Source organism: Oncorhynchus kisutch, linkage group LG25 (assembly GCF_002021735.2).
Source record: "Oncorhynchus kisutch isolate 150728-3 linkage group LG25, Okis_V2, whole genome shotgun sequence".
Taxonomy (NCBI): domain Eukaryota; kingdom Metazoa; phylum Chordata; class Actinopteri; order Salmoniformes; family Salmonidae; genus Oncorhynchus; species Oncorhynchus kisutch.
This window is the reverse complement of record NC_034198.2, coordinates 8,688,811-8,708,746: the sequence shown is the minus strand read 5'-3', so window position 1 is coordinate 8,708,746 and position 19,936 is coordinate 8,688,811. Positions and strand designations below refer to the sequence as shown.

General features: G+C 40.4%; 1 protein-coding gene across 2 annotated transcripts in view; it reads right to left on the bottom strand.

Annotated features, from left to right (window-relative positions):
• LOC109870593 (rab11 family-interacting protein 3-like) overlaps nt 1–19,936 on the bottom strand; it is a 98,237-nt gene that overhangs the window by 62,516 nt on the left and 15,785 nt on the right. For both annotated transcript variants that reach the window (XM_031804968.1, XM_020461167.2), the window contains exons 2-3: nt 18,319–18,412; nt 4,579–4,655 (exon numbers count right to left, since the gene is read on the bottom strand). In XM_031804968.1, the coding sequence (XP_031660828.1) occupies nt 4,579–4,655; nt 18,319–18,412 (171 nt within the window). The remainder of the gene's footprint in view (nt 1–4,578; nt 4,656–18,318; nt 18,413–19,936) is intronic.

Genomic DNA, 19,936 nt, shown 5'->3' with positions numbered 1-19,936 from the left:
AAAAACAGCAATAACTTTTGAACAGATTATGATAGAGACATGAGGTTTGTTAGAGGATTATGTACACAATTAACGTATTACTTTACCCATTGGTCAAAACAGGTGTTATTTGGACTTTCTAAGTAAGGACCTATAAAATCTGTTAGATTGTTTTCCTAAATTATGTTTTCTCCATTTTATTTTCTCCCGGTTTTATTTTTTATTATTATTATTATTATTTTTGGGGTTTTCACTCTCAAAAATCACACATATTTAACAGGAAAAACTTCAAAATTGAATGTCCACAACAATACTTTAACCACATCAGGAGACTAACCACATCAGGAGACTAACCACATCAGGAGACCACTTTTGGTGAAAAATATATATATTTTTATACATTTGTATTTTTGGGTGTAGATACCCTTTAATTCAATTGCAACATCAGAGAGACTTGATTGGTTAGCTGTGTTTCTGTAGCACACGTGTAACTGAGTTTGCTAAACAAATTGCCACTGGAGTAACACAAATAATCATGATACCAGGTCGGTATACTTTGTAGATATTTTATTGAGGTTTTTGGGAAAGCCATTCCATCCACAAGAAACCAGTTGTCATTATTAGCATCATCGCTAATAGCTACACAAAGTGGTAGTCAAACAGCACACACAGACAGGCATTCCTGTGTTGCCTCTTCAGAAAATTTAAGGAAAATATGAATCACTGATACATTTTGTCTTACGATAATATTGGTCAAAGTCATACATTTTCCAATAAGTTCAATACATTTAGTCAATCTCCTAGGTTCAACAAATGTTTATATATTGTTGAATTCCGTTTTAATGTCAGGATTTCATAATTCTGTCCATATTCTCCTCATCATGTAGGGATTATTGGTTTAATAATAATCAAAGTCCATTTAAAAAAGGCGTTGGACTTGATTCAACATGTCAACAAGTTAATAGTGATGGGGGGGGGGGTGATAGTTACATATCGAGATATTACTGTATGTTTGACGATATGTTTGACAATATTATTTTTGTGCTAGTTGGCTGTACCTGCACTAAAACCTCCTTCATAGCTTTTTCTCCATCTTCTATTTAAACAGGGAGCCTATTTGTTTTCCACACTTTTATTTCCATAACTGATCAAAACTAGTTTTCTAATGGCTCACTTTTGTCCCTTTGCAGCAGACATATGGTGAGCAATATGTTTGGAACATGATGAGAGAGCCAAGCCTATGGGTTCGTAGCTTCAACCCCGTAGCACACACACACCAATTGATTAATGGACTGCTGAATGTATTTTTTTTTCTCTTGCTTTGTTTGCTCTTTTCAGTATTACAGTATGTCTTTCTCTGATAACCTACCCAGTGAAGGGTTGAAAATAGCCCATATATGTAGCCTTAGAAATAAGGTTAAGGAAATCAATAACTTGCTAACATCAGATAACATTCATATTTTAGCCATTTCTGAGACTCACTTAGATAATTCATTTGATGATACAGCAGTAGCAATACAAGGATATAACATCTATAGAAAAGACAGAAATGCTTATGGGGGAGGTGTTGCTGTATATATTCCGAGCCATATCCCTGTCATGCTTAGAGAAGATCTTGTGTCAAGGGTTATTAAAGTGTTGTGGTTGCAGGTTCACTTGGCACATCTAAAGCCTTTTCTTTTGGGTTGTTGCTATAGGCCACCAGGTGCAAACAGTCAGTATCTAAATAATATGTGTGAAATGCTTGATAGTGTATGTGATGTAAACAGAGAGGTTTACTTTCTTGGGGATCTGAATATTGACTGGTTTTCATCAAGCTGTCCGCTCAAGAGGAAGCTTCTTACTGTAACCAATGCTTGTAATCTGGTTCAGGTTATTAATTAACCTACCAGGGTGTTTACAAACACTACAGGAACAAGATCATCCACATGTATTGATCACATTTTTACTAATACTGGTAGAACTTAGTTCTAAAGCTGCATCCATGCCCATTGGATGCAGTGATCCCAATACAGTGACTATATCCAGGAAAGCCAAAGTTCCAACAGCTGGGCCTAAAATAGTGTATAAGAGATCATACAAAATATTTTTCTCTGACTCTTATGTAGATGATGTTACAAATATTTGGTGGTCTGATGTGATTAATGAGGAGCATCCAGATGCTGCACTTGATGAATTTATGAAATAGCTTTTTCCAATTATTGATAAACATGCACCTGTAAGAAACAGACTGTTAGAACTGTTAAGGCTCCATGGATTAATGAGGAATTGAAAAACTGTATGGTTGAAAGAGATGGGGCAAAAGGAGTGGCTAAAAAGTCTGACTGGCTTACTTACTGCAAATTGAGAAATGATGTGACTAACCCCCCCCCCCCCCCCCCCCCCAAAAGAAGAAACTGTAAAAAAAGTATTAATGCATAAAAAACAAATCATGAAAGAAAAGCATTAAGTAATTCCGCTACCCAAGAGTGGTAAAGTGGCCTTTAAATGATTCTAACAGCAGACCAAGAAGCTTGCCACCAGCTCTTTGCAAAAAATGGTGTTTGACCGAATACAATGTTATTTCTCTGTAAACAAATTAACAAATGACTGATGATTGGTTGAAATCAATTAAAAAGAAGAAGATTGTGGGAGCTGTAGTGTTAGATTTCAGTGAAGCCTTCGATATTATTGACCATAACCTGTTGTTGAAAAAACATATATGTTATGGCTTTTCAACCTCTGCCATATCGTGGGTTCAGAGCTATCAATTTAAAAGAACTCAAAGGATTTTCTTTAATGGAAGCTTCTCAAATGTCAAACATGTAAAGTGTGGTGTACCACAGGGCAGCTCTCTAGGCCCTCTACTCTTTTCTATATTTACAAATGAACTGCCATTGGCATTAAACACAGCATATGTGTCCATGTATAATGCTGATTCAACCATATAAGCATCAGCAACCACACCTAATGAAGTAACTGAAACCATTAATGAAGAGTTAAAGTCTGTTTTGTAATGGGTGGCCAGCAATAAACTGATCCTGAACATCTCTAAAACTAAGGGCATTGTCTTTGGTACAAATCATTCCTTAAGATTTAGACCTCAGCTGAATCTGGAAATGAACGGTATGGCGGCTGTTGAACAAGTTGAGAAGACTAAATTACTTGGCGTTACCTTAGATTGTAAACTGTCATGGTCAAAACATATACAGTTGGAGTCGGAAGTTTACATACACCTTAGCCAAATACATTAAACCTCAGTTTTTCACAATTCCTGGCATTTAATCCTAGTAAAAATTACCTTATGATCACCACTTAATTTTAAGAATGTGAAATGTCAGAATAATAGTAGAGAGAATGATTTATTTCAGCTTTTATTTCCTTCATCACATTCCCAGTGGGTCAGAAGTTTACATACACTCAATTAGTATTTGGTAGCATTGCATTTAAATGGTTTACTTGGGTCAAATGTTTCGGGAAGCCTTCCACAAGTTTCCACAACAACAAGTTGGGTGAATTTTGGCTAATTCCTCCTGACAGAGCTGGTGTAACTGAATCAGGTTTGCAGGCTTCCTCGCTCGCACACGCTTTTTCAGTTCTGCCTACAAGTGTTCTCTAGGATTGAGGTCAGGGCTTTGTGAAGGCAACTCCAATACCTTGACTTTGTTGTCCTTAAGCCATTTTTCCACAACTTTGGAAGTACGCTTGGGGTCGTTGTCCATTTGGAAGACCCATTTGCGACCAAGCTCTAACTTCCTGAATGTCTTGAGATGTGGCTTCAATATATCCACATAATGTTCCCTCTCATGATGCCATCTATTTTGTGAAGTGCACCAGTCCCTCCTGCAGCAAAGCACCCCCACAACATGATGCTGCCACCCCGTGCTTCACGGTTGGGATGGTGTTCATCGGCTTCCAAGCCTCCCTTTTCCTCCAAACATAACGATGGTCATTATGGCTGAACAGACATTTCTCCAAAAAGTACAATCTTTGCCCCCATGTGCAGTTGCAAACTGTAGTCTGGCTTTTATATGGCGGCTTTGGAGCAGTGGATTCTTCCTTGCTGAGCGGCATTTCAGGTTATGTCGATATAGGACTCGTTTTACTGTGGATATAGATACTTATGTACCTGTTATACATATGACCAGAGACTCTAACCATTCAATATTTGGTCGAAAGAAAAATACGATGTGAAATTTCTGCCAGATGTCATTGGACCCTGTGCCAAACCGTAGTGTTCAGCATGCAGAATATTCTCAGAGTGGTAAGGATAGCTTTGCTGGCCACTTGCTGATTACTGTGGAATGAGTGAGGGCGCAGAGAGTTCAGCCAGGGAACTCTGTATGCAAAGGGACAATGGTAACAGCACAACTGGACCACACAAGGTCATAATATATTACAAATGGGCAGTCACAGTGGTATGCCATGCTATACCACTATACAGGACTGCTCATTCACATTAGACCACCCTGGCCCATATCATGCGGCTTTATGTAGAGGGGTTCATTGATATTCTGTGCAGTCACACTGCTATTATAATGTATGTGTTGAGTGGTCATATTTCCAGCAGTAACTGTAATGTAACCAATAACTGTGATGATATCCAATGACATCACCTACCTCATCGTACTCCTCTGGGCAGCCCACTGCTCTGTCCCCTGGGCTGAAGTGCACATCATAGAGCTGGGGCTCTGTACCTGCAAACACATACAGAACAAAGTCAACCCAATGCTATTGTAAAGACAATATGCCACGAAAACAATAGAACACTGCCACTACACAGACATAATTAGGTAAGCAGAGTAAATATGGTCAACTCAAAGTAAACAAAGATTTAAGTTAGTGCAGTGGTATTCACATTTTTTATCTTGTGACAACACTCCAAATCTAATGACACAACCATAGGCAGAAATCCCAGGGGGGGACGGGGGGGACACGACCCCTCCATCCTGGGAAAAGTATGATTTGTCCCCCCCGATATATCACTGTAAACATAACTATGTAATTTCAATAATATTAATAATACGCAATGAAAGCACTTGAGCTGATTATAGACACTTAATAGAGCGTTTTTAAGTTTCAAAAGATTGCCTCACAATGGTTTGATCCACTGCCAGTTCCTTATCTGGCAGGTAACAGAGGGTTCGTATCTACTTTCTGAAAGGCACTCAATGCACGTAACTGACGTGAGGTTAATCCAGTCAATCGCGCCATTGCAATGTTATTTTTTTTTTTTATGTTGGCAGGGTTTACACACACACTAGCTGAATTTGCAGAGCTAGCGGGTAAACATGAACTATTAAGCTAGCACCTATTCCATTTATGTGGCGTCGTCAAAGATGGAATCTTTGCTATCGTCAGTTTATTCCAAGATCAGCATGCAGCTGTAGTGCTTCAAAGTCCCTGTGATAAGGTTAGCGATAAATTGAACTCCCAACTGAACAGAACTACACTCTCTTCTACCATTGTCTTAAATATCTTTAATGGTCTCGTTGCAAAAACTAAATTGTCGCTATGGGAATTTGAAGCACGTGTGCTGATCTTGGAGTAAACTGACAATAGCAAAGATTATAGCAAACACCACAGAAACGGAATTGGTGCTCGCTAGCTTTGCAAATTCAGCTATTGTTGGAAGCCAGCCAATATGAAACAAACTATATTAAAATTACAAAAGGTTGCAGCATATGTTGTGTAAATGGTGAACTCATACAGCTGTCAACTCATGTCACTGCAATCCGTTTCACATTTGCTAGCTACCTTTTAGATCGAAGCCCATATAGAATTATAGAAAATAAGATGTGTGTGTGTGCAGCTAGCCAGCCTGCCAGGTACAAAAATGTCAGAAAAAAGTAAAAAGACAGACATCACAGTATTTTTCAGTACACCAAAACGCAAAGCAAGAACCCTAGTAGCCTAACACTAGTTGATAAAATGTTCATTAGAAAGAAGTGAAATGCTAATGGAAACGTTTCACAATGATGTCATTAGGCAGATCAGGCAACAGAGGGCACACAGACAGCAGAGCTGGGGACAGATGGGCAGGGAGTCTCAGGTAAGTTTGTTGAGTCTTTGTTTGGCAACATTATGAAAGGTTCTAAAAAATGTGACTTGTAAAATAGGGACATAATTGGAAAATGCCATGGATACCCCCACTCTCAACTTAAACTGGTGACTGAACTAAGCTAAGATTTGTTTAAGACAATGGTATTGCTGTTGTGATTAATTGTGTCGTTTTGGGTACTGGTAGTTAGGAGTACGGTAAACACCTTATTTCTTTTCTAGGAGACAGACTGTGAGTCAGTGAGGGTGGTGAAAGGGAAAGAGCCAAGGAGAGAGACTTCAGAGGACAGTGTCACAGCCACGGCAGGACCAGGTGTCAACCTTGTTGCCAGCTGCACCAGTATAGGGGACAGTGGCACAGCCACAGCAGGACCAGGTGTCAACCTTGTTGCCAGCAGCACCAGTATAGGGGACAGTGGCACATCATTGTCCAGTTACCTCAGTGATGGCACAAAACCATATCAGCCACACCCACAATTTTTAGAACCGCAAACTCTTGCCAACAGAATGTTGACTTTTCAAGAGAGATGGTTTTGCGATATCCCCTGGCTACATTATAATCCATCAATAAAAGGAGTGTTGTTTTCACTGTAGTCAAGGGTTTTCAAGCCAGCCATCTATTGGCCAAAGAGCAGATGCTGCCTTCATTAGTGCAGGATTTAGCACATCAAAACTGCCAAACTCACCGCCACTGTGTAACTATAACAGCACATCAAAACTGCCAAACACCGCCACTGTGTAACTGTAACAGCACATCAAAACTGCCAAACTCACCGCCACTGTGTAACTGTAACAGCACATCAAAACTGCCAAACACCGCCACTGTGTAACTGTAACAGCACATCAAAACTGCCAAACACCGCCACTGTGTAACTGTAACAGCACATCAAAACTGCCAAACTCACCGCCACTGTGTAACTGTAACAGCACATCAAAACTGCCAAACACCGCCACTGTGTAACTGTAACAGCACATCAAAACTGCCAAACTCATCGCCACTGTGTAACTGTAACAGCACATCAAAACTGCCAAACTCACCGCCACTGTGTAACTGTAACAGCACATCAAAACTGCCAAACACCGCCACTGTGTAACTGTAACAGCACATCAAAACTGCCAAACACCGCCACTGTGTAACTGTAACAGCACATCAAAACTGCCAAACACCGCCACTGTGTAACTGTAACAGCACATCAAAACTGCCAAACACCGCCACTGTGTAACTGTAACAGCACATCAAAACTGCCAAACTCACCGCCACTGTGTAACTGTAACAGCACATCAAAACTGCCAAACACCGCCACTGTGTAACTGTAACAGCACATCAAAACTGCCAAACACTGCCACTGTGTAACTGTAACAGCACATCAAAACTGCCAAACACCGCCACTGTGTAACTGTAACAGCACATCAAAACTGCCAAACTCACCGCCACTGTGTAACTGTAACAGCACATCAGCTGAATCCAATCCGTGTCCAGTTATCCAGCGCGTGGGGTAAACAGCAGAAATGACGAAAGCTACCTTGCACTGTATGAGAAAGCAACAACATTGATTGAATCCATTGAGACACACTCAAGACGATTTACTGGCAAAGCAGTGGATCACTATAGGGCAGAACTTTTTTAAAGTGTTGGATGGTGTGGAGGTTCAGTTTGGCGACCGTTTTGACCAGGACAGTCTAAACATTCTGTAAAAGTTGGAAAGAGTGCTTCTCATGGGGGAGTTGGATGAGTCTCTAGATCAGTACCCTGAGCTGAAAATAGATTCTCTTTCAGTGCAGTTGCCTCTCTTTCGCAACAAATACCCCTGTAGCAGCAGTTGAGAGGCAGCAGAGGTCCTCAGGAGGCTTCCAGTGGAGGTGCGGGGGTTGGTTGACCAAGTTGAGGTGCTGATCAGAATTTTGTCTGTAATGTACAGAAAGACAGGCTGGACGGTCTTGAGGGAAAATATCTGCCAGCAATTTGTTGGATCCATTGAAACCCTCAAACATTTTGTTCAGTAGTGTGTATAGTGTGTATAGCAGTGGTTCTCAACCTTTTTTGAGTACTGGAACCCCTGCATATTTTGAGGAAAGGCAGGCAAGGTTTTGAGTGGTCCTCAGGGACCTACACCCCCTCTATATTATATGTAAAGTTAGTGGAATCCTTGTGCTGCTGAATACATTCATTACACTTTTTTTATTTCATGGACCCCTTGCCATTACACCAGGGACCCCTAGGGGTGTATAGTATGATATTTGTTATTTTGTTTAGTAGTTTTTAGTACATGACAGTACACTGACTAATTATTTATTTTATTTAAAATTGCATACTTTGCCAGGGTAGCCTAGTGGTTAGAGCGTTGGACAAGTAACCGAAAGGTTGCAAGTTCGCATCCCTGAGCTGACAAGGTACAAATCTGTTGTTCTGCCCCTGAACAGGCAGTTAACCCACTGTTCCTAGGCCGTCATTGAAAATAAGAATTTGTTCTTAACTGACTTGCCTGGTAAAAAATAATAATAATAATAATAAATAGCTGTTGTTTGAAGAGTTGAGACACTTACTGAACAATAACTAAGTATTTCTGAAGGATATTTTGGTTGATTTGTTTGGGTTTTTCATTTAAGTAGTTATCTTGCTTTTACAACTGTACTTATTCTGAGCGTTTTGTTCTTGTAAAGATGTTGTAATAGACTCAGTGGCACATATTTAATGACTATATAAATTAATCAGAAAAAGTTAAATAAAAAGGTCAGTTCAGTGCGTGGACCAACTTTGTGATGGTTCTCAATGGAGATTCTTTGAGATGAGATCGCACCATGTTCATTGTATTTATGAAACCTGCAACCCATACAGTGTACAGTACCATTACCACCTACAGACCTTGCTTGGTATTGCTGGTTGTAAATACAAATACCTGCATACATACTGGACTGTTATGAAACACTGCTATAACTATTATTAGTAGTAGTATTATAATGATTTAAACATTTTAACAAGTTGGGACAACACTTCATTTAACTACTGTACCTATCAATTATCCAGTAGTAGTAATTATGGTTCCTCAATATACATTTAACATATTACAACATAGGCTATGTGTTACAGCACTACTTTTGGTGTCTCCCACAGGAATTGCTCTTGAGAAAATTTCATGTAATTGTCCCCTCCAAAGTTGATATCAGATTTTCGCCCCTGGACACAACCTTATATTTTCAACAAATAACCACAATTGAAAATAATTATCAAAATGACATTTTCTGGGATTAAGGAATCTCATTTTTCAAAATATCTTTCTCAAAAACGTTTTTATATTGTTTATATTGTCAATAATCTGGATTCTTAATTTTTGGTTTAAAAAAAATATATATATTATAATTTTAGCAACCCTGACTTTGAATGTCACAGAATGAAAGAATGAAAAATAGGCTGCATTGTGTTTAAGCCAAGTGAATAAAAAAAGGATTTCAGCTTTTTTATTACAAGTGCAAACTTTAAAAGTATACACAAGTATACGAAACATTAGGAACACCTTCCTAATATTGAGTATCCCACCCGTTTTTCCCCTCAGAACAGCCTCAATTCGCCAGGGCATGGACTCTCAAAAGCATTCAACAGGGATGCTGGCCCATGTTGACTCCACTGCTTCCCACAGTTCTGTCAAGCAGAGTATATCTGAGCAGAGTTGAGCTGTTGGAAATTTCGCTCCTCACTCCACATCCTTTCCAACTGCGCCGCTAAAAACCCCTCCTCGCTCACAGGAAATAAAACTGCCACTCAAAATGTGCTCAATTCATTAAAATCACCATTTAACACCCACCTATTTTTGTGACTACCTGGACAAACCATTTGGTTTTGAAGTATTGAAAACAAACCATATGATTGGAATACAAAGTATTTGAATAAACATGAAAAGGTGACTGTAAAAAAGCACTCATCATTTCAAATAGGCTACATGTGTTAAACAGCACATGAACACTAAATAGGTCAGGAGCTAGACAGGTAGCCTAAGAAGGAGCCTATTATTTAATTTCTATAGTCTACAACTAAATATTATTGTGAAGCATGGGACCAGCAGCATACCACCCTGCATTCCACTCCTGGCTTGCTTCTGAAGCTAAGTAGGGTTAGTCTGGTCAGTCCCTGGATGGGAGACCAGATGTTGCTGAAAGTGGTGTTGGGGGGCCAGTAGGAGGCACCCTTTCCCCCGGTCTAAAAAAATATTCCAGTGTTTGGGGACATTGCCCTGTGTAGGGTTCTGTTTTTCGGATGGGATGTTTAAACAGGTGTCCTGACTCTCTGTGGTCACTAAAGCTCCCATGGCACTTATTGTAGGGGTGCTAACCCCGGTGTCCTGGCTAAATTCCCAATCTGGCCTTCACACCATCATGGCCACCTAATCATCCCCAATTTGCTCATTCCTCTCCCCTGTAACTATTCCCTTAGGTCATTGCTGTAAATGAGAACATGTTCTCAGGCAATTTACCTGGCAAAATATGTGAGTGCAAAACACTAGGCTGGCAGGATCATTATTAGCATCTGTCTACAGTGCCTTTGAATTAACTTTTAGTAACACGAGTTTGGCCAAAGTCTGTGGTTTCTCAGCAGCTTTTACCCCCAAGGCATGAGACTCCTGAACAGGCAATCAAATGGCTACCTGGACTATTTGCATTGTGTCCCGCCACCCCCCAACCCCCTTTTTTACACTACTGCTACTCTCTGTTTATCATCTATGCATAGTCACTTTAACTAGACCTACATGTACATATTACCTCAATTGCCCCCGCACATTGACTCTGTACAGGTACCACCTGTACATAGCCTCGCTACTGTTATTTTCACAGTAATTTAACCTTTCTTTTTTTTTCTTTACTTATCAATTGTTTACCTAATACCTATGTTTTCCTTAAAAATTGCACTGTTGGTTAGTGCTTGTAAGTAAGTAAGGCTTGTAAGTAACCATTTCACTGTAAGGTCTACTACACCTGTTGTATTCAGAGCACGTGACAAATAAACTTTGATTTGATTTAATTTGATTCAGGCTCATGCGATGATGCCTGGAGAGCAGTCCAGCAGTCGAGAATACCCTCTCCATGCTTGCAGTGCCATTGGGGAAGCTAAACACCCTTAGAGCCACTCTTGCAAGGTGGGGCAGGGATATGGAGTTTTTCTTTTTCTTTAGGTAGGAGTATTATTTTTATGCAAAATAATCCTATCGAAATAGAATGTTCCTTCAGGCATATTGGGCCAGATTCAATGCTAGTTAGCAAAATTGGAACAGGCGAGAAGGCTGACACGTTTGGAAACTTGCTCCGCTCTCTAGTAAAATTAGGCACGCTCTGCTACGCGCTTACTACGCTCCACTCACATACTCTGGTGTCAAGTTGGCTGGATGTCCTTTGGGGGCTGAAGAAATTTGGCTTGTCACCTAAAACTCTCACAAACTTTTACAGATGCACAATTGAGAGCATACTGTCAGGCTGTATCACCACCTGGTACGGCAACTGCTCCACCCACAACCGTAAGGCTCTCCAGAGAGTAGTGAGGTCTGCACAACGCATCACCGGGGGCAAACTACCTACCCTCCAGGACACCTACACCACCCGATGTCACAGGAAGGCCAACAAGATCATCTAGGACAACAACCACCCAAGTCACTGTCTGTTCACCCCGCTATCATCCAGAAGGCGAGGTCAGTGCAGGTGCATCAAAGCAGGGACCGAGAGACTGAAAAACAGCTTCTATCTCAAGGCCATCAGACTGTTAAACAGCCATCACTAACATTGAGTGGCTGCTGCCAACATACTGACTCATCTCTAGCCACTTTAATAATGAAAAATTGATGTAATAAATGTATCACTAGCCACTTCAAACAATGCCACTTTATATAATGTTTACATACCCTACATTACTCATCTCATATGTATATACTGTACTCTATACCATCTACTGCATCTTGCCTATGCCGCTCGGCCATTTTTTGGTACATATTCTTATTCATTCCTTTACACTTGTGTGTATAAGGTAGTTGTTGTGAAATTGTTAGATTACTTGTTAGATATTACTGCATGGTTGGAATTAGAAGCACAAGCATTTCGCTACACTCACATTAACAACTGCTAACCATGTGTATGTGACAAATACAATTTTATTTGAAGTATGCAATTCTGTTCTTCTGAAATAGGCTACATTTTCTCAAGTTCATGTTTCTTTAGACCTGTCTAAAATAAATCCTGGATTTATTGTGATGGTGTAGGCGATAGCTGTGTTTGAAAAGCCATACTGACATACTGTATACTACATACTATATACTATTAGTTCATTTTAGTATACTGCAAATGGAACAGTATCCTTTCAGTTGAGCGTACTACCTCTGCCAGTCTACTGGAAGTTGATGCTGTTGTTATGCAACCTCTTGCTAGCTAGTTAAATTACTAGTTAGACATTTTACAACTTCAGGTTTGTTCCTAAATTCAATCTGGAGTGCCAGAGTGCGCTCGTAAATTCAGAGTTGTCAGATTGTCTGTTTGTAAATTCAGAGCGTATCGCTCTTGGAATGCACACTGGGCGCTTGGGCCGAGAAGTAGGGTTGATTTGAGCGTTCTGACCTTACAATAGCAATCAAGCACCCAAGCTAACGTTGGCTAGCTTGCTAGCTACTTCCAGACACAAATGAGAGTGACCACTCTGACCATTTTACTCGCCCTAGAAGAGCTGGTTAGGCAGTTTTTATGTTATCCAGCTTTCTGTTAGCAGTTTTCATGTTATCCATGACTAACTATGACTAACTGTGTTGCTGGCAACAATTTAATTTAGCTTTTTTTGCCAATGGTAACTGTCACTGACCAAATTCAACCGGTGTTGAGTGCCCATAAATTCATTATTCTGCTCTGGTAAACTCAGACGAGAGTGCTCTGAAATCGGAGTAGATAATTATTTTTTATAAAAAAAAATATTTCACCTTTATTTAACCAGGTAGGCTAGTTGAGAACAAGTTCTCAATTACAACTGTGACCTTGCCAAGATAAAGCAAAGCAGTTCGACACATACAACAACACAGAGTTACACATGGAATAACAAACATACAGTCAATAATACAGTAGAAAAAGTCTATACAGTGTGTGCAAATGAGGTAAGATAAGGGAGGTAAGGCAATAAATAGGCCATGGTGGCGAAGTAATTACTATATACCAATTAATGTGCAGTGATTGATGAATGTGCAAGTAGAGATACTGGGGTGCAAACGAGCAAGATAAATAAATAAATACAGTAAGGGGATGAGGTAGTTGGATGGGCTATTTACAGATGGGCTATGTACAGGTGCAGTGATCTGTGAGCTGCTCTGGTAGCTGGTGCTTAAAGCTAGTGAGGGAGACATGAGTCTCCAGCTTCAGTGATTTTTGCAGTTCGTTCCAGTCATTGGCAGCAGAGAACTGGAAGGAAAGGCAACCAAAGGAGGAATTTGCTTTGGGGTGACCAGTGAGATATACAGTGGGGCAAAAAAGTATTTAGTCAGCCACCAATTGTGCAAGTTCTCCCACTTAAAAAGATGAGAGAGGCCTGTAATTTTCATCATAGGTACACTTCAACTATGATAGACAAAATTAGAAGAAAAAAATCCAGAGAATCACATTGTAGGATTTTTTAATGAATGTATTGGCAAATTATGGTGGGAAATAAGTATTTGGTCACCTACAAACAAGCAAGATTTCTGGCTCTCACAGACCTGTAACTTCTTCTTTAAGAGGCTCCTCTGTCCTCCACTCGTTACCTGTATTAATGGCACCTGTTTGAACTTGTTATCAGTATAAAAGACACCTGTCCACAACCTCAAACAGTTGTGGACAAAATCCCAGAACCACACGGGGGGGACCTAGTGAATGACCTGCTGGGACCAAAGTAACAAAGCAGTAACACACTACGCCGCCAGGGACTCAAATCCTGCAGTGCCAGAAGTGTCCCCCCTGCTTAAGCCAGTACATGTCCAGGCCCGTCTGAAGTTTGCTAGTGAGCATTTGGATGATCCAGAGGAAGATTGGGAGAATGTCATATGGTCAGATGAAACCAAAATATAACTTTTTGGTAAAAACAACTCGTCGTGCTTGGAGGACAAAGAATGCTGAGTTGCATCCAAAGAACACCATACCTACTGTGAAGCATGGGGGTGGAAACATCATGCTTTGGGGCTGTTTTTCTGCAAAGGGACCAGGATGACTGATCCGTGTAAAGGAAAGAATGAATGGGGCCATGTATCGTGAGATTTTTAGTGAAAACCTCCTTCCATCAGCAAGGGCATTGAAGATGAAACGTGGCTGGGTCATTCAGCATGACAATGATCCCAAACACACCGCCCGGGCAACAAAGGAGTGGCTTCGTAAGAAGCATTTCAAGGTCCTGGAGTGGCCTAGCCAGTCTCCAGATCTCAACCCCATAGAAAATCTTTGAAGGGAGTTGAAAGTCCGTGTTGCCCAGCAACAGCCCCAAAACATCACTGCTCTATAGGAGATCTGCATGGAGGAATGGGCCAAAATACCAGCAACAGTGTGTGAAAACCTTGTGAAGATTTACAGAAAACGTAGTATTGAGATAAACTTTTGTTATTGACCAAATAATTATTTTCCACCATAATTTGCAAATAAATTTATTACAAATCCTACAATGTGATTTTCTGGATTTTTTTTCTCATTTTGTCTGTCATAGTTGAAGTGTACCCATGATGATTTTTTTTTTTGCCCCACTGTACCTGCTGGAGCGCATGCTGCTATGGTGACCAGTGAGCTGAGATAAGGCGGGGCTATACATAGCAAAGACTTGTAGATGATGACCTGTGGGTAGTATATTGGGCATAGTTGACAAAACAGATGGCACTGTGATAGACTGCATCCAATTTGCTGAGTAGAGTGTTGGAGGCTAATTTGTAAATGACATCGTCGAGGATCAGTAGGATGGTCAGTTTTACGAGGGTATGTTTGGTAACATGAGTGAAGGATGCTTTTTTTGCGAAATAGGAAGCCGATTCTACATTTATTTCTGGATTGGAGATGCTTAATGTGAGTCTGGAAGGAGTTTACAGTCTAACCAGACACCTAGGTATTTGTAGTTGTCCACATAAGTCAGAACCACATAAGTCAGAACCGTCCAAAGTAGTGATTCTGGACAGGCAGGCAGGTGCGGGCAGCGATCGGTTGAAGAGCATGCATTTAGTTTTACTTGCATTAAAGAGAAGTTGAAGGCCACGGAAGGAGAGTTGTATGGCATTGAAGCTCGTCTGGAGGTTTGTTAACATAATGTCCAAAGAAGGGCCAGAAGTATACAGAATGGTGTCGTCTGCATAGAGATGGATCAGAGAATCACCAGCAGCAAGAGCGACATCATTGACAGAGAACAGAGTCGTCCCGAGAATTGAACCTTGTGGCACCCCCATTGAGACTGCCAGAGGTCCGGACAACAGGACCTCCGATTTGACACACTGAGCTCAATCAGAGAAGTAGTTTGTGAACCAGGCTAGGCAGTCATTTGAGAAACGAAGGCTGTTGAGTCTGCAGTTCAGAATGTGATGATTGACAGAGTCGAAAGCCTTGGCCAGGTCGATGAATACGGCTGCACAGTAATGTCTCTTATCGATGGCGGTTATGATATCGTTTAGGACCTTGAGAGTGGATGAGGTGCACCCATGACCAGCTCTGAAACCAGATTGCTATAGCAGAGAAGGTATGGTGGGATTTGAAATGGTCAGTAATCTGTTTGTTAACTTGGCTTTCGAAGATCTTAGAAAGGCAGGTTAGGATAGATATAGGTCTGTAGCAGTTTGGGTCTATAGTGTCTCCCCCTTTGAAGAGGGGGATGATCACGGCAGCTTTCCAATCTTAGGGAATCTCAGACGATACGAAAGAGAGGTTGAATAGGCTAGTAATAGGGGTTGCAACAATTTCGGCAGATCATCTTAGAAAGAGAGGGTCCAGATTGTCTAGCCCGGCTGATTTGTAGGGGTCCAGATTTTGCAGCTCTTTCAGAACATCAGCTATCTGGATTTGGGTGAAGGGCAGTTGACCGGGGTAGGGATAGCCAGGTGGAAAGCATGGCAGGCTGTAGAAAAATGCTTATTGAAATTCTCAATTATAGTGGATTTATCGGTGGTGACAGTGTTTCCTAGCCTCAGTGCAGTGGGCAGCTGGGAGGAGGTGTTCTTATTCTCCATACACTTTACAGTGTCCGAGAACTATTTTGAGTTTGTGCTACAGGATGCAAATATGTTTGAAAAAGCTAGCCTTAGCTTTCCTAACTGCCTGTGTATATTGGTTCCTAACTTCCCTGAAAAGTTGCTTATCACGGGGGCTATTCGATGCTAATGCAGTACGCCACAGGATGTTTTTGTGCTGGTCAAGGGCAGTCAGGTCTGGTGTGAACCAAGGGCTATATCTGTTCCTGGATCTACATTTTTTGAATGGGGCATGCTTATTTAAGATGAGCGAATTTATGAAAGCACCGGAATGTCCATTGAGAACGCACAACGACTATACCATTTAGCTAAGAATGATGTGAATAATCAAGTCAATAAACATTGGGTAGTTAGTTAGCCTATAGTTAATATACTGGCAAGTTTGATATATAAGTAACCAACTAACGTTAGGTAGCTAGCTAACATACCGGTACATACTGCTGTAATGATATGCTAAGTGGCTTTTAAGGACAGCGTAGCTAACAAATTGTCAGCCAACATAACATGTAAGGTAGCTTATTTGAAAAGGAACTACTTTATTACATTGCTCAACAATTTGTTAACATTTGTCATAATTAGTTAACTTCTTGGATATTAATTAATTAATTTCTTTTAATTTATGGGTTAAAAAACGTTCCCGTTTTAAACAAGATATTTTGTCACGAAAAGATGCTCGACTATGCATATAATTGACAGCTTTGGAAAGAAAACACTCTGACGTTTCCAAAACTGCAAAGATATTGTCTGTGAGTGCCACAGAACTAATGTTACAGGCGAAACCAAGATGAAATTTCATACAGGAAGTCCCCCAGATTTTGAATGCGCTGTGTTCCAATGTCTCCTTATATGGCTGTGTATGGGTCACAAATGAGCTTAGACTTTCTGTCGTTTCCCCAAGGTGTCGACAGAATTGTGACGTATTTGTAGGCAAATCATTGGAAGATTGACCTTAAGAGACTACATCTACCAGGTGGCCGCTTGGTGTCCTCCGTTGCAATTATTGCGTAATCTCCAGCTGCGTGTATTTTTCGTTTGCTTCGAGGAGAAACACAGCTGCCACGAATGATTTATCATCGAATAGATATGTGAAAAACACCTTGAGGATTGATTCTAAACAACGTTTGCCATGTTTCTGTCGATATTATGGAGTTAATTTGGTAAAAAGTTTGGCGTTGTAGAGACTGCATTTTCGGATTTTTTTCTTAGCCAAACGCGATGAACAAAACGGAGCGATTTCTCCTACACAAATAATATTTTTAGAAAAAATTAACATTTGCTATCTAACTGAGAGTCTCCTAATTGAAAACATCCAAAGTTCTTCAAAGGTAAATGCTTTTCTTGTTTTTGTGAAAATGTTGCCTGCTAAATGCTAGGCTTAACGCTATGCTAGCTATCTATACTCTTACACAAATGCTTGTGTAGCTATGGTTGAAAAGCATATTTTGAAAATCTGAGGTGAGGCCTAGAAGTGTTGGCTAAGCTTGTGAGTGAATATATTTATTTCATTTCATTTGCGATTTTCATGAATAGTTAACGTTGCGGTATGGTAATGAGCTTGAGGTTGAGGCTATAATTACACTCCCGGATACGGGATTGCTCGACTCTAGAGGTTAAAGCAATGAATTTGTATCCACTATCGTTGGACTTAGGCTCCATATTTTCTGCCATTTTCTTCAAATCTGAAAACGATGTGAAGCCACGACCATTTCCTGAAGAACTGCATTATGGGCCCTAAAGTACAGAAATAGTGTCCTTTGCGTGTATACTTCATATTTGGGCAAATTTAGTACGACACCTGGGAACTTTTGGCATACTAACTATATCCATACTATGACCATTAAGCATATGACCATATATTCAATTCACGACACAAATAGTACAGTTAGTGTGGATAGTATGAGTATTCGAACACAGCATATATCTTTTTTACTTTTTAAAATGTAGATGTTCCAAAGGCCTGCACCAGTGGCATGTTGACAATAGGACAAAATGGGGCATGTCAGTCAAAGCACATCCGCCTAATTTTCCAAATAAAAGTCCAACTATGATGTGATGGCAATCATCGTCATCCCAGTTTCGAAAGGAAGATCCTCTGACTCACTTCCATTGCTGATGGCCGTGATTCCTCGATAGAAGTCCTCGAAGCTGATCACCCCCAGCCCACTAGGATCCAGAAACTTGGTCAGATCCTTCACCTGTAATATAGACAACCATGAGAGACCTTTCAAACACATCAATCATAAAGCTCACTTCACACTATATTTAAATCAGCTTTGTTGCCTGAATGCTTTATGAATAAATCAGATTGCATTCTGTCCAAATGAACGTGATGTAACAGACAATGAGCACACAGGGTAAAACTGAGCAAATTGAATTAAGAAACAGGGGACAGCATCCAAATTGAAAAGGTTGTGGCTTTGCTATCTCAGAGTACATCTGAAAATGAACTACCTAAAACGACTGATATTTCATTGAGCTTAGTCACGTCATGGAAAAATGTCTAGGACTGTAAAAACATCCTTGAAAATCGTCAAAATCACAAAACTGTCTCACTGAGGCTTCTGTGGTTAGGCTACTTCAACTGGGATGTTTCTTTCCAAGACGAGACAATAGGAACCAATACAAAAGTTATTTGTTTCTGCACATGTAGACATTGATTTCTTAACTCTTTTATAAAATGTACATATAAATATGTGCTTCAATTTTACAGGGTTGCAGTGTCCTCAGGCAAGGTAACCAGGGTTGAGCTCCAAGTGTTTTGCCTCCCTCAACACAAGGCCAACACTTCTAGGCCTACATAAAGCAAAACACACAAACACAGAAACAAAACCTGGCTACACAACTTGAAATGCCCAACTTGCAGCAATAAAGATTTATATAACCAAAGACACAGTGTGCACCTAACCCGGCACTCAAATGACAGGACACTGTACAATCAATAATTTATTTGATGTCCCACATCCATTCCCCGGGTAACCTGGCAACAAGTGAGGTGGTATCCAGGGAGATAGGCCAACAAGTGTGTGTGCTTTACACCCCAATGATGTATTTGGCATAGACCTCAAGAGCATTGTAGACCTTTTAGCATTATAGACATTGTCTTGGAATGTTTGGAATGCACTTCATTGTTTTGGTTTCTTAAGAATAGGCTCAGAAGAAGAATCACTTCTAGTTGTGACCCAAATTCTTCCATTTTTGGGGGGTTAAGTTTAAAAGTCGTTCCCTGGAGCTTTAACTGTGGTGCCCTTGGCAACCCAGAATATGATCAGGCTTTTCCTAGAAATGAGAGATACAAGTGCAGTATGTTGCGATTAAAAATGTCCCATACTCATTACGGTGTCATTCCATGCATGTATCATTTACAATTAGCTGGGAGGGTAGGGAAGTTTGTGGGCAAAACACAAGCGTAGGCCTTGGGAAAACCTTCAACTTCAGCATGAGAATAGATGACACAAAACCAAAGTACAACCCTGACTGGTTTTTGCATTTTTTTAATAGGCATTCCTGTTCTGCACTTTTGAATCGGTTACATACATCCAAACAGTCGTTCTGCTTAGAAAATGTGAGCTCCATCTCTAACAGCTTACAGTCGTGGCCAAAAGTTTTGAGAATGACACAAATATTAATTTCCACAAAGTTTGCTGCTTCAGTGTCTTTAGATATTTTTGTCAGATGTTACTATGGAATACTGAAGTATAATTACAAGCATTTGACAATTA